The 23633-nt window shown below is 38.8% G+C and overlaps 1 protein-coding gene across 1 annotated transcript in view; it reads left to right on the top strand.

Moving 5' to 3' along the window:
• pip4k2aa (phosphatidylinositol-5-phosphate 4-kinase, type II, alpha a) overlaps positions 1 to 23633 on the top strand; it is a 253962-nt gene that overhangs the window by 193115 nt on the left and 37214 nt on the right. Inside the window, exons 4-6 of the mRNA XM_048520102.1 lie at positions 4497 to 4649; positions 8353 to 8499; positions 16167 to 16205. Coding sequence (XP_048376059.1) covers positions 4497 to 4649; positions 8353 to 8499; positions 16167 to 16205 — 339 coding nt within the window. The remainder of the gene's footprint in view (positions 1 to 4496; positions 4650 to 8352; positions 8500 to 16166; positions 16206 to 23633) is intronic.

Raw genomic sequence — 23633 nt, 5'->3', positions numbered from 1 at the left:
TCAGTTTTCACTAGATCTTCTGTCATCCACCACCTCTGCTCTGTTTCGCACCATCCCTTCCCAACATAGATATCATAGATATGGTCCTTGCTCAGATTTTTTTTTTTGTTTTCTTTTTGCCAGGAGAATATAGAGGACCTTTTTTTTTTACATTCCATTATTGTCATTTAACTTGTGGTACTGAACCCCCAGAAATGTCAGTGGTTATCCTTTCTAATAGAACATAAAAGTTACAAGCAATAATAATCCAGTTAGTTCCTTGAGCCTGTACCACCATTATAAGGTTGTAGCTCATCTGACTTTGGGTTCAGCTCCACATTCTACATATACCTTTGACTCCCTAGTTTGTTAGCCAAGAATTCGGCCTTAGAAATATTCAAAGACCCTGCTTCCAATCTTCTCCAGGGAAGAGAGTTCCAAGGACTAAACTCAGTGAGAATATTCTCCTCCTCCTATCATAAATGGGAAACACCTTTTTAAACTGTCTGTCCTAATTCTGTTCTACCCACAAAAGTAATCATCCTTTCCCTAACACAGCTTCCAGAATTATAATGACTACATACTTTTTAAGAGCTTCTGAGTATTCAGATCTGATGATCTCCTGCTCTCACATATATTTAAATCTTAGCTTGTAGCCTTGCTCAATTAGGTTTGCTTCCTGAGTCCAATTGTTTCCTTTTACCAGAAAGTATTCTCTTTAGAGCTGTTTGTTATTGCAGCCTGCATATTTACGAGAAAATGTTATTAGATGTTCTGTGAATAGTCCTTGGAAAAACTGTGGCCTTAGTGAGTTTTGAGAAGGTTTGTAGCTCAGGTTGAGGTTCTGGATGTGAGTTTGCTCGCTGAGCTGGAAGGTTAGTTTTCAGACGTTTCATCACCATTCTGGGTAACATCATCAGTAGCCTCTGATGAAGCTTCACCGGAGGCTCACTGATGATGCTACCTAGAATGGTGACGAAACGTCTGAAAACTAACCTTCCAGCTCAGCGAGCAAACTCACATCCAGAACTGTGGCCTTAATTTGACAATCTCTAATATTTTCAAGCAAATAATGTAAATGCACGAGGATGCAAAATAAAAGCTTGTTACTAGTATCATTATAATTGAAATCTTTACCGCTGAATGCATGCCAAGTGCAAATGTAATGTGCAGGAGAATCTAACATGATGAAAATATTGCATTACTGTTCACAACTTTTTGCTATCTTGTATAATTGTTAAAGAGTTAATGCTGCAAGAACTGTCGTGTACTTTTTTAGAGTTTAAAACATGAAGATGCTGTACTCTTAGAAATGCTGGAGTGTATGTTGCAATCAGTTCCTGAATTACAGCCACAGGGATTAACATTGAAGGTGAAATCTGAGAATATTGAATTAGAGCAGTGGGAAGTTGCTACCAAAACCACCTCTTTGTGGGGACTGGTCACTGAAACAAAATTATGTTTTCCTCATTTTATTTTTCACAGAGCTGACTAGAAGGAAGGAAAAGAAAGAACTGATATTTATACAGTTCTGTATCTCATCATCCAGGATCGTTTTGTATGCAGAAAATTACAGCATACAGCAGTGAAATTAATAGCAAGTTTGTATGTTAACTGATGGAAATATTAGCCAGAATAGTTTCCTAATGATGTTTAATATCTTGCAGCTTTGGTTCAACATCTTATCTGTACATTCCCTCAGTGTTGCTAGATATAAATTCCTCACACACACCGTAAGCAACATATGCAACAAACTTCTAGAGGAACCAAATATCCTGAAAATATTTTAAGGGATATTTTTAAGGTGTGGGAGATTTGGTCTTTTCAATTCTCAGAATGACCAAATTGGGATTGGGTAAAATGCCTTCCATATTCTAATTGGTTTGGGAGGTGTTTGACTTGCATACATGCGCACAAACTCCAAACACAGACATAGAGTGCTGTCAACTGAGACAAATGGGCATTTTTTCTAACCCTTGTTTTACAAACATCATTACCACCTGTGTAACAGAGAACATAAGAAATAGGAATACGAGGCCATTTGTCCTTTCAAGACTGCTATGATATTTGCCAAGCCTGTTGCTGATCTGATCGAGGCCTCCACTTTCAGCATCAATGACTGCCTTGTAGATTAAAAATGTTGAATATGTGATAAGACTCAGTCTCAAAGATCAACAAACTTCTGAGCAAATTAATCAAATGGGATACAGCTTATGCTGAAACAATGACCTACTTCTAGATTTCTCCCACAAGGGAAAGACCTTCTCAACATCAGTTCCCTCAAATCTTACTTTTCACTGCTATTAGCTTTCATTCTTCTCAGTCCCAGTGCGTATATATTTAACCTAAGAGACATAGAAAATAAGAGCAGGAATCGGCCATTCGTCCCGACTACCATTCAGTTTGATTATGGATGATCATCTATCACTACGTTTTTCTTATGCTGTCTCCACATGCTCCTTGATGCACTTTGCCTCTAGAAATATATTTATTTCTGAAATAAATTCACTGATCTGACCTTCACAGTATTCTGTAGTATGGATTCCTCAGGTTCCCCATCCTTTGAGTGAAGAAATTTCTCCTCATCTTGGTCCATAATCAGCTTGCATGTTGGTTCCTGGGAAGGCCCAGTATGGAATTAATTTAGTGTTGGTTTTGTTACTATTTTTCAAGTATAGCAATTGCTGGAATTTTTTTCATTTCCACTCTGTCTCCCAGTTCCCCTGATCTACCATCTTTGCTTTGTAATACCCACATAGCTATTACCAAATTATGATCCTTCGCAACCTCTACTTGACGAAACAGATGTCCCTATTTGTTCAAAGTGCAGCAAAATAAATACATTTACAGACAGTACAAACAGTGGCACGGTGGCTCACTGGTTAGCACTGCAGTCTCACAGCGCCAGGGACCTGGGTTCAAATCCACCCTTGGGCGACTGCCTGTGTGGAGTTTGCACATTCTCCCCGTGTCTGCGTGGGTTTCCTCCCGGTGCTCCGGTTTCCTCCCACAGTCCAAAAATGTGCAGGTTAGGTGGATTGGCCATGCTGAATTGCCTGTAGTGTTCAGGGGTGTGAGGGTTATGGGGGATGGGTCTGGGTGGGATGTATCAAGGGGCGGTGTGAACTTTTTGGGCGGAAGGGCCAGTTTCCACGCTGTAGGGAATCTAATCTAAACTGCGGGTGCTGTAAGTCATAAACAAAATCAGACAACGCTGGAAAAGCTCAGCAGGTCCGGTAGCATCTTTAGAGAGAAATCAGAGTTAACGTTTCGGGTCTGGTAACCCTTCCTCACGAGATCTGAAGATAGATCACCGCACCTGAAACATTAACTCTGATTTATCTCCACAAATGCTGCAAGACCAGCTGAGCTTTTCCAGCAATGTCTGATTTTGTTTCACATTTAGAAACATTGTTTTGTACAGGGAAAAGGAGGATATTGCTTATAATATTGCTTATGAATAAAATGGAAGATCTGCACAGACATGGTGGGCCAAAGGGCCTGCTCGTATACTGTATTATTCTGTGTTCTGTATTTAATAATCTATTGTAATGGTAAAATGTGATGGTATCATTATCTTAATTGAATTGTAGGCATGTAACAAATGCTGGGTTTAAACATATGAAACAAAATGTAATTTTTTTTTACTTTTCAATTTAATATCACTTGCATTTTGCTGCTTCTGATCTTTTGAAAAATCTTTTGCTTTGTATCACTGGTTTGTGCTTCAATAACAGGCAGAAACTGGGGCTATAGATTTGATGTAGCTCCTATTACTAAAACTATGAAACTAAAAATGAAAGTTGTCTTATTTTTAAACAAACTACTCTTCAAGGGCAAAGTGTGAATACCTTTCCAGAGCACAGAAGTAAAAACATTCATGGACTGCTTTTGCTGAATTCTTTGTAATTATTAGATTAGTGTTTGGCATTATAACAGGTTAAAGAAAGTAATAACTGTTGTTATGTACCCATAGTACAGTCATCATTCACACATCAAGATGCCCCAAACACCATTGATTGTGCTACTGATCATAATGAACAGTTTCATAATGAGCTCCCTGCTCTTCAAATTATACCATGGGATCGTTAAGACTAACCTGAGCCACTAAAGCAGGCAAATAGGGCCTTAGGTTTAAAATAAATTCTTTATCCAAACAGTACCATCAGTAATGCAACAGTCCCTTAGACTGAAGGCTTAGATTATATTATAAAATCAAAGCACTGAAATAAATATTTGAAGCTCAGCTACCTCTCTTTGGCACAGTTGTATTGATGTGAAATTTCACTCTTCCCTTCTCCACTCTTAAGGCTTTTTTCAAAGATTCTATTCCTTAACAATTCCTAACCAAAGAAGTGAATAGCTTGCTCCTAAGCTTTCGCCGCTGCCACTTTCCATAGACTGGGAGCTTCTTGATAAGAGCTCAAAAGTACACTAATACATTATCCCAAATGGCCACATGGCATTCAATTCATTACCAAACAGTGAGAACTTTCAGTTGTTTCTTTTCCTTTCAGAATTCTGTGACACGCAGTGCTCCCTTTTCAAACGACTCACAGGGTCGAAGTGGAGCTCGTTTTCACACCACATATGACAGACGATATGTGGTGAAAACTATATCCAGTGAAGATGTGGCTGAAATGCATAACATTTTGAAGAAATACCATCAGGTAATGCATATAATTTAATGCAGTAATGTATGAAATAGTAAACACGTCCTTTTTTTAGTTGAAACTGGTTGCACAGATCTCCTTCCTTGCACTGTGAAAAGAGTCATTTTCATTACTGCAGAAGTGACATCTTTCACTCAGCACTTTATATAAGTCTAACTAGAAAGTTATCTGCAATTCATAGATGTGAAAGTATATTTAAAATTAAAGTGATTAAGAAACTTTCGACTGTGCTGTTTTACAATTGACTGAAATCAACCTCAACAGTAGTAGCTTATATTTTACATAGCGCCTTCAATGTAATCAAAGTTCCCAGGGTGCTTCACAAGGGAATTAAAAAAACAATGTATGATTCTGCGCCACACAAGGAGATATTAAAGCAGATGGCCAAACGTTTCACAAAAGGGATTAGTGTTAAGGTATATCTTGGAGAAAACCAAGACACAAAAACAGAGACGTTTACAGAAGCAATTTCAGGGCTTGGAAACTTGGTGACTAGAATCACAGAGATGTATAGCACAGAATTAGACTCTTCGATCCAACTCGTCTATGCCAACCAGATATCCTAAATATATCTTGTCCCATTTGCCAGAATTTGGCCCATATCCCTCTTAAAAACTTCCTATTCATTTACCCATCCAGATGCCTTTTAAATGTTGTAATTGTACCAGTCTCCACCACTTCCTCTGGCAGCTCATTCCACACACGCACCACCCTCTGTGTGGAAAATGTTGCCACTTAGGTTTCTTATAAATCTTTCTCCTCTTACCTTAAACCTGTGTTCTCTAGTTTTGGACTCTTTCCCCCCCTCCCCCCCCCCCCCCCCCCCACCCTGGGGAAAAGACCTTGTTTATTTACCATGCCCTTCGTGTTTTATTAATGTCTATAAGGTCACCCTTCAGCCTCCGATGCTCCAGGGAAAATAGTCCCAGCCTATTCAGCCTCTCCCTGTAGTGCAAACCCTCCAACCCTGGCAGCATCATTGTAAATTCTTTTTGAGCCCTTTTCAAGTTTCACAACATCCTTCCAATAGCAGGGAGGCCAGAATTGAATGCAGTATTCCAGTAGTGCCCTAAGCAATGTCCTGTACAGCCACACTGTGACCTCCCAATTCCTATACTCAATGCACTGACCAAAAAAGGCAAGCACATTAAATGTGTAAGTCCTGCTCTGATTTGCCTTTCTAAAATGTAGCACCTCGCATTTATCCAAATTAAATTCCATCAGCCGCTCCTTGACCCATTGGCCCATTTGATCAAGATCCCTTTGAGCTCCGAGGTAAGTGTCTTCGCGGTCCACTACACCTCCAATTTTGGTGACATCTGCAAACTTACTAACCGTACCTCCTGTGTTCACGTTCAAATCGTGTATAGAAATGATGAGAAGCAGTGGACCCAGCATCGATCCTTGTGGCATGCTGCTGGTTACTGGCCTTCAGTCTGAAAATCAACCGTCCACAACCACTCTCTCTTTTCTACCTTGGAATCAGTTCTGTACCCATATGGCTAGTTCTCCCTGTATTCCATGTTATCTAACCTTGCTAACTGATCTACCTTGAGGAACCTTGTCGAACCCTGTGCTGTGAAGGCTCCGCCACCATAAAGAGAACAGTTATTTTTTGGAATGCAGAAGATTCCGGAATTAGAGGAGCGCAGTCATTTCAGAACATTGTGGAACGAAAGGAAGTTAAGAGATGGGGAAGAAGTGGAGGTTGTACAGACTAGAGTGAGAATTTTAAAATCAACATGTTTTTTGATAAGGATTTATCGACTAGGACTAGGAAAAGGGTTTTTATGCTGCATGAGTTAAAAATTCCTTATTCATATCAGCTTTCCAAGGTCAGATATGACACAGCCAGCCACAAAGCTCTTTGAAGATATATTGTGATGCACTTTTTACAGAAATAGTCTCCCTCCTCCAGTCTGAATTTGTCCATTTCAAACATGAGATATTGCTCATTATGATTAGGTGCAGTCTAACATTGTGTGGCTATTCCTATAAAGAAACCAAGCTCTTTTTAGAGGAGGCTTCCAGCAGACAAAGGTTTTATCACATCAGATATCATTGGGTTCAATTCTAATTCCTAGGATGAAAGAACACTGCTAACTGGTCTGACCGTGATTTACCACTTCATAAGTTTTAACTAATTGTACTTTTCTGGACAGCAATAGCTGTCCATAATGACAACCAAGTGTCAGATGCCCACATTACAAACTCTTGCCAGCCAAGTAATGAACTAGGAAACTAGAAGCCAGCCTTTATTCATCATTAAATGTATTCACTTTTAAATTTATTCACAAGGTGAAACATTACAAGTATATAGTTCCTAACTGTGCTGCTCCTCCAATGATGTCAACAGTCTCCTTATACTGATTTGGAAGTAAACCAATGGGGATGTGATGTCACTGAATTCGTAACCCAGAACCCAAGACCTGAGTTTGAATCCCACTGTAGCAGCTGGTGAAATGTGAATTCAATAAAAATCTGGAATGACAGATTAGTCTAATGGCGACCATATAAAAACCCATCTAGTTCACTAGTCTCCTTTAGGGAAGGAAATCTGCTGTCTTTTACTTGGCCTGGCATACATGCTTTTCCAGATCTACAGCGATTGACTCTAAACTGCTGTCTGGGCAATTAGGGATCGGCAATAAATGCTGGCCTGGCTGGTGACACGCATATCCCATTTTACCAATAAGGAAAAGATTACAGTTCCCTATGGAAGCATTGCAACAAAACCAAATGTTCAAGTGAAACTTATCAAATATAAAGTTAATTTGCCATTGTGGTAAGTGTCTCTTCATATTCTTCTCAAACAAATCGTTCAGACATATTATGACATACTTCCAGGGCAGGTAGACTTGAACATGGACCTTCTGGCCTAGAGGTAGGCACACTACCACTGCACCACAACAGCCCTTTTTTTTTAAACTTGAGAACAAAGTCACTATTACTGAGATCAATTTTCATTTCCAGACTTTATTAATTGAATTTGAATTATAACAGCTGCCATGGTAGGACTTAAACCTAGGCTTTCAGAGCATTATTCTGATCCTCTGGTTTAGTTGTTCTCTAATACGGCTACTGCATGGGCCATTCCCCAAAATGCAACTTCTTCAGGTAGCAGTGGTATTTGAGCCTGGACCTTCTGGCCCAGAGATAAGAACCGCTCTAGATCTACACTACTAGATCTTTGAAATTAGGGCAAATCTGAACAGTTCCCAGTGAGATGTGTGTTCAGGTACTTTCCAGATAGCCTGTACTGTCGGTGTTAGAAATACAGGTCCCTTCAAGGGTCAAGTAGAACATATTTTCTATAATCAAACTGTTCAGACATGTTATTTCCACACCTCTGAAGCTGGTGGGACTTGAAACCAGGCCTCCCGGCTCAGAAGTAGGAACACTGCCGTTGTACACGTGAGCCTCAGGCGTGTATTCAAGCAAACATCCAGTCAATGCATGCTACCTGTATGTAATCAGTCTTAATTTATACAATTAACAACTTGAAACGAGATAGAGGTTACCGAAGTAATACAGCAGATCTGTGGATGTTTTGTTCTTCTTTTTTATTGGCTAGATAAATCTAAATTATCCACTGAGTTTTTCACCTACTTTTTTTGTTGCACTTTTATGAATATCTGAATCTAAATTTGAGATTGTGGAATTAACATTTTTTTTTCTTTCTTTTTTGTGCTGCATGTAGTACATTGTGGAATGTCATGGGAACACCCTCATTCCACAGTTCCTAGGAATGTATCGATTGACAGTGGATGGTGTTGAGACCTACATGATTGTCACAAGGAATGTCTTTGGCCATCGACTCCCTGTTTACCGGAAGTATGATCTGAAGGTAATGAGAACCAGGTTCCAAATTTGGCTTTTATAATTTTCTGCCATTGGTAAGTGTTGAAAATATTGACAATAATTTTTCTGTGTTGGATTTTTCTTTTATTTTGGGTTTAGTTTCTAATTTTTATTATTTTTAAATAAAGATTTGTATTGGACACGTAGGACATACGAGCATCTCTAGGCTACAATTTCATAAAATCAAATTCCCCAGGAACTAATTATAAAACACCTCTGAGCACATTTCTTGGACATATTTTTCCCAAGAACTGCCAGTGATTATATCTTTCAATATACTGCTGCGTGTCTTTGCTTTTACACCCAAGCTTAACACATTCTCCAAACTATGTTTTTACATTCCGACTATTGCCTTTCTTTCTTTCATTTATATCTAAATTTTATTTCCTCATTCTGTTTACTGTTTTCCTTCATATTTCATTATCATGCATTCTACTAATTCAACAGAATTAATTACTCTTCGTATGCTTCCTGTAATTCTAACTTGTTAGCTACTAGTTACAGCATTGATTGCATGTTGCAACCATTGTAGGTCTTCCCTCACCACTCTCCTTTCTTACCACATATGTATTTACCAGCAATTGCTACCTGTTTCTAATCATGATGTGGAGGTGCCAGTGTTGGACTGGGGTGAACAAGATCAGAAACCACATGACACCAGGTTATAGTCCAACAGGTTTATTTGAAATCACAAGTTTTCTGAGCATTCCAAAAGCTCGTGATTTCAAATAAACCTGTTGTACTGTAACCTGGTGACATAAGACTACGGACCTTGTTTCTAATCATACTGTTAAAGCACTTCCACTTTTCTATGCAGCAATCGGAATAGTCAACTGGTGCTACAGTTATCATGCCGTGATCAATCTTAAATTTAGTTGCATTAGGATGAACATCGGTCATGCTGTGCCCTATTTGTACTGACGTAAGTGCACACCATTCCCTCCCCCCCCACCACCTGATTAGGAGAGCAGATGTCTCAGGAGTTTATGTTCTGAGTCTTTTCCAGGGGTTTCCAGGACACTTTGCAAACCAGGATTGGTACTGCACTAAAGTTACATTCCACGTGGTGTTAAACTCAAACAAAGTGAAACTGTCTCCTCCCATATTTTCTCCTGTTTTCCCTCTGGAGCCAGATTGAGATTTGGCAATGAATTTCTGCTCCTTGTTAGCATAATTTAAAAGTGGCAACATTTCAACATGAACGGTTTTTAAACTGATCTGTGACTGGCCCATTCAGTGATGCAGTTTGTACCAAAGAGAGAGAGAATTCTACTCGAAGGTCTTTCAATGGTGGGAGACAAGTTATCTACCACACCTGCGCAATACAAGAGAAATTAAAGGAGATCTTGAATTTTGTGTGCAAGATGCACTGTGCAATGCAATAATTTTATTCTTATTAATTTGTATGTGAAATACTTTCCCTCTACAACAATCAAGTAAAAAGATAAAGCATTTAAAAATGAATAACTCCCATGAACTACACACAGATTCGGTACAATATACATGGATGTTTTAAACAAAACTTAGGAGAAAGTTGCAATGTTTTCCATAAATTATTTTGTGATTTTTGGGCATTTAAAAAAAAATGATCTTCCACAATTTAACAATGAATTGAAGTGTTTTAGTTTGGGCATTAATTAGATCATTGCCTTTCTGGAAGGGATTCTCAGAAAATGCACTGAGCTACAAATCTAAACCAGTCAATATAGAATGCAACAAGGAGGATTGGCAGTTGTGATTGTTCTGGATGCCTCAGCTGTAGCTATTTTGTGGTAGGAGGACATAGATAGCGCAACTATTCTTTTTAATAACATCATAAAGACACCGTTCTGGATATCCTGTATTCATTACAAGGACAGCCAGACATCCAGTAAGTTGAAGTTCTTCAAAATGAGAGAATTTCATATAAGGATTATGCCTGTCAATTTTGTTGGATGGTTGAGAGTATTATTTTCTTGAACAGCTTAGAATGTAGTATGAGTCCTATTAGCCAAGAACTTAAAGTTAATGGAAAAGAAAAAGCCAGTAGCTGGAATCATACCTGATCCAAGGAATCTGGTGGCGGTCACAAGGGCAAGTCAATCATATCCCAAGATATCACTGCAGTTCTGTGGAGGAAATTTTTTTATCAGTCACCTTCCTTGTGTCTTCAGGTCAGCAATGGGGCTGTTTGCTACCGATCCAGTATTCGTCTTCTTTCACAAATCCTTTTACAATGAAACAACTGGTGCCAAATTGCAGCAAGAGGTGGGTAGCAACCAAACTTTGACAGACACATGTCAGGTGATATTCATGCCAGAGGAATTTGGAAGCAATGATCATTTTCAACAAGAGAAAACTCAGTCATTTCTCTGTGCTCCCCATCAATAATAAGGTTTTACCATTGGCCAGAAGCTGAAATGGACTGCCAAGTGAGCAGTACAGGTACAAGACTGAATCTGAATCCTTCACTATTACTGATTTGCATCTTAATTCTCTGAGTTGCTTTACCAGCTACAAAGCTCAAGACGGGATTGTACTGAAATATATGCCGCTCAAGTAGATGGATGTAGCAGTAACAACATACTATGGTCCACAGTGTCTTGGGGAGAGGATGTTCCAGTGTTGCTATCACTTATTTAGCAATATCGGTACATGGATTGTGGTCTGAAAATTTGGTGTGTAATATACAGAATTCATTACTTCAATGGCATTTCTACCACTGTTTCAACCAACAGCAGCAACATGTTGGAAGAATAATCTCCAAGTTCCCTTTCGTATCACACCATCTTGACTTGGTCACCATTCCTTTGTTGCTGGGGGACAATATCCTGGAATTTATGACTCAAGGTCACTGTACAACCACGATCACCAGAAGGAGTGCCATAACATATGTTTATACTTTTATGATAAGAGGTAGCAGATTTTGAACGGAGATTAGGAGAAATTAATTTGCTCAAAATATCACAAATCTGTGAATTCACTACCCCTTTGTGCATCGGATTCTAGGATTTTGAGTAAATTTGAGGAGGAGTTAGATTTTTAATTCGTATTTTTTTACTTAGATTTTTGAACAGTTGAAGGATTATCAAGAGTGGGCTGGAAAGTGAAGTTGAGGCCAAAATGTGACTAACCATTATCGTATCTAATAGTAGAGAAGGCTCAACGGGCTCAATTACCTATTCCTGATTCTAGTTCTCGTGTTCTTGTGCTTATGTAATTCAGGAAGGTTGATCAGCAACTTTTCAGGCAGCTGGTGCTATCCCTATCCTAAGAATGAATTTACACTTCGAAATTTCCCTGTCTTTTCTGCCATTCCTTTTCAACTACACAGGACTCGATTATTAACATGTGAAAGATGCTTCCAAGTGGAATAGTGGAAGGGAAAACATTGGAATTGTCAATTGGCTGTTTCATCATCTAAAGAAGTACATAAAAGCTCCTTCACATTTGTGATGATCCTCAGTCGATAGCCCCTTGTTACAGGTCCATATTCACCATCTCAAAGCCTTAAGACAACTTTGAAAACAACAGCAACGTACAATCATTCAGCAATTTTAACACAATGAAATGTTCCAAAGCATTTCACAGCAGTATTATCAAACAAAGTATGCGCTGAGTCGTTAAGGAGCTATTAGATCACACAGCTTGCTTGCAAATCTTGCAAAAAGAGCTAGATTTTAAAAGGCATCTTGAAGAAGGAAAGTGAAGTAGAGAGGCAGTGATGTCTAGAGAGGGAGTCAGCTAAAGGCACCAGTAGTGGAGCCCCTATGATTGGGAATTCGGATTTTCAAACTGTTTTTGATAAGGCCCCACCAGGGGATTAATAAATAAAATAAGAATGAATAGGCTAGTGGGAAAAACATTAGCATGGATTGAGAATTGGTTAACAGGCAGAAAGCCGAGAGTAGGAATAAATGGATCATTCTTAGGATGGTAGGCCATAACGCTTGGGGTACTGCAAGGACCAGTGCTAGTTCTACAACTGTTCGTAATCTGTATAAATGTTTTGGACATGGGAACCAAGTATAATATTTCAATATTTGCTGATGACACCAAATTGGGTGAATGCAAACTGTGAGGATGGGGCAAGAAGGTTTTAAGAGGACCTAAGCAAGGTGAATGAACGGACTTCAACGTGGCAGATGGAATATAATGTAAATTAGTATGAAGTTATTTACTTTAGTAGAAGAAATAGAAAGGCAGCAAATTTATAAAATGCTGGGCCGCAAGGTGGACCAGTGGTTGGTACTGTTGCCTCTCACTGTCAGGGATTCAGATTCAATTCGAATCTTGGGCGACTGACTCTGTGGAGTTTGCATGTTCACCCTGTGTCTGCGAGGATTTCTACTGCAGCTCTGGTTTCCACCCTGCAGTCCAAAGATGTCCAGATTAGTAGGATTGGCCATGCTAAATTATACATAGTGCCCAGGGATGCACAGGTCAGTTTCCTCCACGGTGTAATTTCTATCATCCTACCTTTTGTCAAAAATTAAACTCTTGGCCCCTCTGTCTTTCCAGACTACGATGTCATCTCTAATGTTCCTCTCTTTTCCAAAGTCCTTGTGAGCTTTTGTGTGCAGTTAAATACATGTCATTCTTTCCCAGAACTCCAAATTAAATCCTTTCAATAAGTTCTCTGCACTACCAAAGGACTGAATCACTTTTCATAGGATTTCATTTGTGTTGCTGATTTTTTAACGCTCCTTGTGCTGCTTGATCTGTCTGCAGCTTTTGAAAAGGTTGAGCATACCAATTACCTCCACATCCTCTAGTCTGGTAGGACCATGCTCACCTTGTCCCATTCTTACACACACAGTCATTGCCAGTATTGGCTTCTCTTCATGGTCCCACACCATAACCACTCGTACTCCTCACCTTTAATTGCCTGTCATATTTTTCATCTGCATACTGTCCCTTTAAAAATATAGTTATTGTACTAACATTCCCTTCAATGAAGGGAAAAATTGTCTTTGATGCACCCGAAACACAGGACAAATCAATCCAATCAGTGACTGCAGACTCAGTTTACTGTCAGTAATCAACAGAGTGAAATAAGCTGTCATTGACAATGTAACCACGTGGCCTAGAGACCAACTAACCTGTTTGCTGATGTTGTTTGGCTTCAGCCAGGGTCATGTCGTGCATGCCCTTATTACAGCCTTGGTCAAAATGGATAAAAGAGCTGAATTCCAGAGGTGACTTTTGAGTGACTGACCCTGACATCAAGACAGCATTTAACCAATTATGGCACCAAGGAGTCTTAATAAAACAGAAATCAATGGAAATCAGTGGGAAAATACTTCTATGGTTCAAATTGTATCCAGTAAAAAGAAAAATGGGTTGTGGTTGTTGGAGACCAATCAGCTCACTTGCAGGGCATCAGTGCCTGAGTTTCTCATTGTCATGTCTTAGGCTTCAGCTGCTCCCTGAATGACATTCCTTCCTATATGATGTCCAAAGTGGGAATGTTTGCTGATGATTACACAACGTTCAGTACCATTGACAGCTCCTCAGCTACTGAAGCAGTCCCCGTGCTTGCATGCAGCAAACCCAGACAGCATTCAAGGTTGGGCTAATAAACTGCAATTGACATTGGAGTGTACAAGTACCAGGTAATGAACACCCCAAAGAAAAGAAAAAAAAAATTAACCAGCTCACCTTGATGTTCACTACTATTGCTGAATGAACATCTGCGAATTGTGGGAAGAAGACACCTTTAACTGGACAGCATACAAATATTGTGACTCAAAAGCAGGTCAGAGGTTGGGAATTCCAGAGCAAGTAATTTACATTCTGACACCTCTACTGTTTCCGAACAACTCCCCGAAAGCCTGTCCACCATCTGCAAAGTATGACGGAATACCTTCCACTTGCCTGGATTCTTGGAAATCCAACAACATTCTAGATGCTAGAACATTCAGAGCAAAGCAGCCCGCTTGATCAGGCGCCCATTGCCAACTTAAGCATTCACTCCCTCCACCACTGGAACACAGTATGTACCATCTATGGTATACACTGCAACAACATACTGACTGCTTCAAAAACATCTTTGAAACCTGTGTGCTGTACCTCCTAGAAGAACAAGGGCAGCAGATATTTGGAACAGCCATCATCTGCAAGTTCCCCTCCAAGCTAACAGTACCTTGATGTGCAACTATGTCGTTGTTCCTTCAGAATGTCAAAGGTTAATAGATTCTTGATGAGCAGTGGTGTAAAATGACCCCAGTGTAGAAGAGAATGGAGACTAATCAGATCAGTCGTAATCTTACTGAATCGCGGAGCAGGCTCAGGGACTGACTTGTCTATTTCTTCACCCCGTTCATATGTTTTGGATGAGTAGAAATTTTTCTCCAGCTAAACACTGGGAAAACCCCAGATATTGTTCTCCGTTTCCTGGAAAAGTTCCATTCTCTAGCTGTTGGCCTCATACTTCTCCTGGGCTACTGAACCAGACTGTTTACAAATTTGGTGTCATATCTGACCCTAAGATGAGCCTTCGATAGTGTAGTTTTGCCATTATCAAGACAGCCAATTTCTACTTCCATAATATTACAGGACTCTGTCATTGCCCAGCTCATTTTCTGCTGATGTCCTCATCCATGCTGCCCTTAGCTTTAGACTTCACTGATCTGATGTCTTAGGTATATGGTAGCATGAGAGATAATGGGAACTGCAGATGCTGGAGAATTCCAAGATAATAAAATGTGAGGCTGGAGGAGCACAGCAGGCCAAGCAGCATCTCAGGAGCACAAAAGCTGACGTTTCGGGCCTAGACCCTGATGGTTATGTAAATGGATTAATAATCCAAAGACCCTAATTAATGATCTGGAGAGATGAGTTCTAATCCTGCAGCACAGTTGTAAATTTAAATGCATTAACTAAATAAATCTGGAATAATAAGCTAGTAATGATCCATAAAGCTGTCAGATTATAATAAAAATCTTTTCTGTACTCCAGTGTTCTTCAGGGAATGAAGTTTGCAATCTTGCCCCATTCTGCTCTGTCTGTGATTCCAGACCTGCAGCAATGTGATTGACTCTTAACTATCCTCTGAAATGTTGTACTCAGTTGCAGTTAGAGATAAGCAGTAAATGCCGGCTCTTCCCACATTCTACAAATGAATTAGAGACCATCCATCTGGCTGCCCAGCTGCTTTCCAGTGTAAACCTGAAGCCATGTCCTAATGCATATGAAATCCGGCTCACTCATCCTCCATGTGCTTGCTGATCTACAATGACTGCTGCCTAAGCAGTGCTTCAGTGTTAAGTACTGCTTGTTTTCAAATCCCTCCATGATGTCACTCTCCCATCCCCTCTAATTGTCCACAATCCATGAATATCTGTGCTTTTGCCCATTCTGTACTTCTGACCAAGCCCAGTTTTAAGTGCTCTTCCTTTGGTGATTTTGATTTTAGCTGCCAAGGCACTAAGCTCTGGAATTCACCATCTAAATCTCAGTCTCTCTCTTTCGTAATTTAAGACTCTCCTCTAAATTTGTGTCTTTGGCCAAACATTTGGTCATCTGCACTAATACATTTCCATTTATGACTTGGTGTCAAGCTTTGTTTGATAATGCTCCTGTGAAATACCTTGAGGAATTTTACTATGTTAAGCACTCGAGAATATATATTGGTGCGGAATATGACAACCAACTTCTGTTTCCTCATTTCAGGGTTCCACAGTGGCCAGAGAAGCTAGTGACAAAGAAAAGGTAAATTATTAATTATTTTGGTGGTAAGTTATAGGTGGTAGCATGCACCAATAAGCTTTACAATTCAAAAATAAAGTATTTTAAAATGTAGTGATTATTTTGATAATTTGACTAAAATAAGAATTCAGTTAATTTGTTTTTTAGATTTTATCATTGATTTTCACACATATGTGAATGCATGTGTGTTTTGAAGTGTAACATTATATTGTCCTAATGTGATGCCAATAAGAAATGATAAAATATTGTTGCAAAAAACCTATTGTTGCCGTGACTCCTACAGGGGATTGAAACCTACAGTAAAGAAAGGGTAACAAAAACAGAAATTGCTGTACAAAGGTTAAGACTGCTTTGTGAAAAAGCTGAGAAGAGATTGATTGAGTTTATGGTAGCTGAGATATAACAAAATCAGTGACCTTCTCTATAACCAATCATCTCTTTTTTTTTGAGTACCTTCTGCCTTTACAAAATGTGTGGCCTTTCTTCACTTTTACACAATTAATTACTGGATACATGTTCTTTTTGGAGAGATGAAGGACTGGAATGAAATTCATTTTTTATTTCCCTTTCATTTTTTCCCTTCAGCTAATTACTGAAATGTTTCTCACATTAGAGCTCCATGGTTTACAGCATTTGAATTCACTTTTAAAGGTGACTTGGTCTGACATGGGATCTTCTCTGAAAATAAGATTAATAGAAAAATTCATCACTGTAGATCTACACTTCCCATTAGAAAGAAAATAAATAATTATGATGAAGAGTCACCGGACTCAAAATGTTAACTCAGCTTTCTTCCAAGTTCTGTTTCTGTTTCAAATGATTTTATGGGTTGAATTGGGAAAGCTTAACCTAGGAAATATCAGTGTCTTCAGGCAATACTTCTTCCAAATATTTTGTGGCACAATTGGTAACCAAAATAAGTGAATTGAGTGCACCAGCCAGAATAGCGGGTAATGTTTGCAATCTGTAAATGGGGACAATAAGTCATAAGAAGTAGATGCAAGAGTAGGCCATTCAATCCCTCATTCAATAAAATCATGGCTGACCTGCTTATGCCTTAACCCTGTTTTCTTTCTCCCATACCCAAAAGTTGCTTGTTGATAATATTTTGTTCATCACCATTTTGAGTAACATTCAATGACCCAGTCTCTCTTATTCTGTGGGGATGGAAACTTTGAGAGACATGAAGGACCCTCTCAGAGGAGAAATTCAATTTCATCTCAATCTTAAATGGGGAGAGCCCTTACTTTTAACCTGTCTCTCCTAGTTCTAAATTTCCCAATGAGAAGAAACATCCTCTGATCATCTAGCATCTATCCTGTCAGGTCTACTTAGAATTCTATGTTTCATTATGATCATATTTTGCCCTCAGAGTTTAGAATAGGCCCAACCTGCTCAACCTTTCCCCAAAACACAATCCCTTCATCTCAGAAATCGAACTAATGAACTTTCTCTGAATTGCTTCCCATGCAATTGTATGCAATTATGTTCTGCCCTAAGTAAGATGATCAGAGTTGCACACTACACACCATAATCTCAACAATGCCCTGTACAGTTGAACAAGACCCACCTACTTTTACGCTTCATTCCTTTATAATAAAGGGCAATATTCCATTTGCCTTCCTAATTACTTGCTGTATTTCCAAGCAAACATATTGTGATTTGTGTATAAGGACACCCAGATCCCTTTGTATCATGACGTTCTGTAGTCTCTCTCCATTGAAATAATATTTAATCATTACTCAGCTTTTCATATCTTTCTATTCAAGTGGACAACTTCAGATTTTCTCAATGATACACCAACTGCCAAATTTTGTCCATTCACTTAATCTATCTGGAGCCCTTTGCAGACTTTCTGTATCCTTCCCACTGTGGCTTCCTACCTATCCTTGTATTATTAACAAATATGATGACCTTACACTCATTCCTTTGTTCAAGTTGCTGATGCAAACTGTAAATAATTGTGGGCCCAGTACTGATTCCTGTAGTGTGTGCTTTTTTTAGTCATTCGTGAGATCACAGGCTATGCAGCATTTATTGCCCGTCCCTAATTGCCCAGAGGGTAGTTAATAGTCCACCACATTGCTGTAGGTCTGGAGTTACATGTAGACCAGACCGGGTGAGAATGGCAGTTTCTTTCCCTAAAGGGAACCAAATGTATTTTTCCAACAATCAACAATAGATTCACTGTCATCATTAGACTCTTAATTCCAGATATTTATTGAATTCGAATTCTACCATCTGCCATGGCGGGATTTGAACCTGGGTCCCCAGGACATTATTTGGGTCTTGGATTAACAGTCCAGCAATAATATGACACGGCCATCAGACTCCCCAAGTTACAATTTGCCAAGTGGAAGGACCCTTTTATCCTGATTCTGTTACCTGTTAATTAGCCAATCCTCTCTCTATCCATATTAATATATCAGCCCAGCGCCATGCACTCTTGAACTCTGTCTTTTGTGGTGCGTCACTGATCGCCATCTGAATTGCTGTGATAATATCCATCCTTATGTGACTGTAGTGGTCTGTAGTTTTGCAAAGTAGTGGTAGGAGTTTGCACTTTCTTTCCATCATGTGACTAACTAGTAGTGTGAGAGAGATTCTGGGTCACAAACTGTCAAGTTGACTCATTAGTCCAAACACCCTGTTCCTTTTTTGTGACTAATCCTTTATCTACACTAAAACACCATTTCAATACAGTACCACGAGATCTTATGTCACAGCCTTTTATGTGGCACCTTATCAAATACATTTGGAAAGCAAATTCTGCATCCACTGATTCCCCTTTCAGCATCCAGTGTGTTACATCTTTAGGGACTCTTTCCTCATAACACAACCTGTTCATCTCAGAAATCAAACCAATAAACTTCTTCTGAATTGCTTCCCATGCAATTATGGGCAATTATGGTCTGCCCTGAGTATAGTGACCAGAGTTGCATACCACACAACATAATCTTACCAATGGCCTGTACAGTTGTAACAAGACTTCCCTACTTTTATACTTTATTCCTTTATAATAAAGACCAAATAAATATGGCATAAATGAATTAGAAATTTGCTTCAGTGCAGAATATTTTTTTCTGCTTATTGATTCCTGTTTTAGAAGAAAAGGTTTAATCAATAGTATATGTTTATAGAAGTATATACTTAAAGTAGTGTAAGATGCAGAGTAAGGGTAAGGGTGGGTCAATTTAATTAGTACTGGGCTGCTTTGCCAAACAGCCAGTCCATGTCCAGTAGACTGGCCTGATTCTGTGTTGTGAATTTCTTTCTTTCTTGTCCTTCAAACATTTCTGATTTGAAATATCATTGATCTGTAAGGTCTCTGCAGAAATCCATAATCCAATTATTGACTGCTTATATAGGAAACAATTTTAGGTGAGTTCAGCAGTTTCCCTGACTAATATTAACGTAATGTCAAGCTAGCATTATCTGTAGAACCAAGAAGTAAAAAGGATTGGATTGAGAATAACAGTTTGTAATAAGCTTGTTTATTCGTTTGGTTCCCATCTTTTGGTGAAGGGGAGGTGAATTTATGGCTTACTCTGAAGCATAATTAGGAAGGAGAAACAAATGTTGGCCTCGTCAGCAATGCTCACATCCTGTGAAAGAATTAAAAATAAATGCTTCATTGCTGAGGAATAAAGTGTCAAGTTAGCAATAAGTATTTCCAAGTGCAATCTGAACAACCTGTGATCTGGACCTCTCTGATCTAGCTGGGCAGAAACAAATCTCTGAGAGAAAAACAGCAGCTGGTGCACAAAGTATTAAAACTGTCCCTACGTGGTTGCTCCAAATGAGATTGGTCATTTTATTTCAACTTGTATTGAAATTTGAGCTGTTTTGTCTTCTGGGGCAAGGAGCCAATTTTCAGTTAAACTTTGTCAAGCAGGGTCCTTTCAACCAAGAGACAAAAGAGATTTTCATCCATCAGCTTGTACAAAATTCCAGGTCTTTAGATCTCAGAGCTGACAGGACAATAGGTTAATTTCCTATGCCACTCAAACTCTTATTCTTAATAACTGCTTCACCAGCTTTATTGACAGAAGAACATGATAGTACAAATTAAGTAATTTATTTAGAAAATATTTGCAGGATTTTGCACCATTTCCTCTCCTACCTGAAACACTGGTTTAGTTTAATATCAAAACAAATTTATCTCATAATTTAAGAGATGCTTTAATTTAATGATCCAAACAAAAAATGCAAATGAACTGCATCATTAGTGTCGCTGTAACTTGCAGACACTTTAACCTTCATTTACGAGTAAATTGTGTTTCCTGTTTGCAGAAAAAAATGTTCAGCCGTTAAGTTTAAAGGTTAAGTTTCTCAAGAAATATTCTTAAGTTCCCTTGCAATGTATCTTTTCTTAGACAAGCTGCTACCTAGAAGTAGAAAAATAAATAGTGCGCCAAAATTTGCTGCACTGAGATATCTAACATCTGCTGTTAATTAGACTTATCCCATTTCCTTCAGCTCAAACTTTAACTCTCGACGTTCCTGAAAGTGCAAGCTGATGATGGCAGTAAGGAAACAGGACATCTGCGACCCAAATGAATAGCACAGCAAAGAAGATATTGCCTTAAGAAATAAGATTTAAGAATTGGCAAATAGGCAAAGGAAATACTTAAAAGGGGGATATATGAGAGGTTATGGATCAGATCTCAAATCATTTGCAGAAAAAAAAGGAGTGGGAGAGAAAAATCGGATTAAGAGAAAATAGAGGAAAAGGGGGATTTAACTCTAACATTTTTAAAATCTCCCTGAAAACCAAGACTTGCTGCAGATGTAGTCACTGTGAGCCACAATGGGGTCCACCAGCTCCCATGTCATGCAGGTACAACACATTACTTGGCCCTGCATCTTTATTTAATTGTTAATTTGATTTTAGGTTTCCTACTTGTCTTTTAGTTTGTAACCTGAAAATATTACTCCTATTTCCCTTCAATCTGAAAATAATCTGCAATAGATTGTCAAATTAGTAGCTATTACCAAATAATGAACTTATTATTTACCTGTGATGTCCCTCTTTCATGCTGGGCCCCTGATCCTGGGCTTCAATTTATCCTGTTTAAAAAAAATCTCTTACAAGCTATGAGCCAAAGAAATTAAGTGAAAGCATCTAATCCCCTCTGTGCTGAATTCCCACCCTGCATCCATATTCCCCAAACTACATACTCACTCAAGCTATGTCTGACTCCAGATGTGTGATCTCTTTCTTAACTGTGAAGTTTACCAATTCATAATTTACAGTACTCTTTTTACTATGGGTATGTAGGTGCAAGCATTATAAAGAGTGCTTAGTCATTTAAGCATTGATTTGCATTCCCAGTGAACTGAGATTTTTATGGCCATGCAGTTAAAATATTTGCAATCTGTATGCTGCAGTTTGGTAACATCAAAAAAGCTTTATGGTGTTAGATTGGCATGTAACAATACTGATGCATAGGTTTGAAACTCTGTCATAAAAACAATTCAAATTTAATAAAGAAGTAGTCTTGGATAAATTGTTGGTACTTAAAGTGACAGGGCACTTGTACAGAATGGGATGCATCCAAGGATTATGAAGGAAGCGAGGGTAGAAATTGTGAGGACATTGGCCATAGTCTTTCAATCTCTCCTCAACTCAGGCAGTGTCAGAAGACTAGGAAATTGCGAACAATTGCAGCCATGTTGAAGAAAGGTTGTAAGGCAAATCCTGATGATTACAAACCAGTTAGTTTAACTTCAGTGTTGGAGAAACTTCTAGAAATAGTTATTTGGGATAGAATTAGTAGTCACATGATAAAAAAAGAGTGCTGATTAGGAAGAGTTGGCACATATTTCTAAAAGGGAAATGGTATTTAAATAATTTGGAGTTTTTTTGAGGAGGTACCAGAAAGTATTGACAAGTGTTAAGACTATTGATGTGGTGTACATAGATTTCCAGAAGGTGTTTGATACAGTGCCACACAAACAGACTGTGAGGAATGTAGAAAGTCTTGATATAACAGAGACAGTAGCAACATTGACACAAAGTTGGCTGAGTGACAGGAAACAGAGAGTAATGGTCAATGGATATTTTTCAGGCTAGAGAAGTGTGTGTAGTGGAGTTCCCCAAGTGTCAGTATTGAGATCTTTGCTTTTCCATATGTCCATTAATGATCTGGATCTTGGTCCATAAGGAAAAATTTTTAAATTTGCAGACAATGCTAAACTTAGAACATTTATAAACTCTAGGAAGAACAGTGTGAAACTCCAAAAGAACATTAATAGGTTGGTGGAGTGGACAGATATGAGTCAGATGAGGTTCAATATAGAGAAGAATGAGGCAATGCAGTTTAGTTGGAAGAACATTGATAGACAACACAAAATGGGGGAGAATAATTTTAAAAGGTGTGCGGGAGCAGAGGAACCTAGGTGTGTATGTGCAAAGATCATTGAAGGTGGCTGCATAGATGGAGAAAGCACTTAATAATCTTTATTAACGGGTATAGACTACAAGAGCAAGGAGGTGCTGTTGAACTTGTACAAAACACTTCTACAAAACCCACTTGTTAGACATCAGCTGGAGTATTATATATCGTTGTGGACACCACCTTAGAAATATGCATTGGAGAGAGTGAAGAAACAATTTACATAAAAAGTTCCAGAAATGAGACGCTTCAGCTATGAAGATAGACTAAAGAAGTTGGGACTGTTCTCCTTGAAGAGAATAAGACTGACAGGAGATCTGATAAAAGGTTTGCAAAACCATGAGTGAGAGCAGATGGGGAGAAGTTGTTCTCATTCATGAAAGAATGAGAGGGCATAGATTTAAAGTGCTATGCAAACAATACAATGGTAATATGTGGGGGAAAAGACTTTTTCACACAGCAAGTAGTTGAAGTATGGAATTCGCTACCCGGATATGTTGTAGAGGCAGGTTTAGCTGAGGCATTCAAGGGGGCAATGGATGGTTATTTGGATAGAAATGGTAGGCAAGGATAGGGGAAATAGGTAGGAGATTGGCACTAGGTAAAAGAACCAGTACAGGCACAGTGGGACAAATGGTTACCTCTGCTGTAATGATACTGTAAAGTTGGGAGCACAGCGGGCCAGGCAGCATCAGAGGAACAGGATGGCTGATGTTTCAGACCCGAAACATCAGCTTTCCTGCTCTGCTGCTGCTGCCTAAACTTTACTGGACATCTGTTATTGTTGCTTTTGCCCGCTGGCTGTACATCCAGAAAAGAAATATTGGAATCATGCAAAGAGAGAATTCATTCCTTTTTTTACTCACCTCAGAAAAATGCAGACTGTAGGGAGGGGATACTGAATCTTAAAAAAAGTGACTTACTTGACTAGTGCTATTATTTTGATAGTTTTTTTTTCTGAACAGTGTTAATATTTTGACATTCACAATTTTTGGAAATTGTACTTTTTAATGGGTCTCTACATACTCATGAA

This window comes from Stegostoma tigrinum, chromosome 2, assembly GCF_030684315.1.
Source record: "Stegostoma tigrinum isolate sSteTig4 chromosome 2, sSteTig4.hap1, whole genome shotgun sequence".
NCBI lineage: Eukaryota > Metazoa > Chordata > Chondrichthyes > Orectolobiformes > Stegostomatidae > Stegostoma > Stegostoma tigrinum.
The sequence above is the reverse complement of the archived record's forward strand: the minus strand, read 5'-3'. Positions and strand labels throughout refer to the sequence as shown.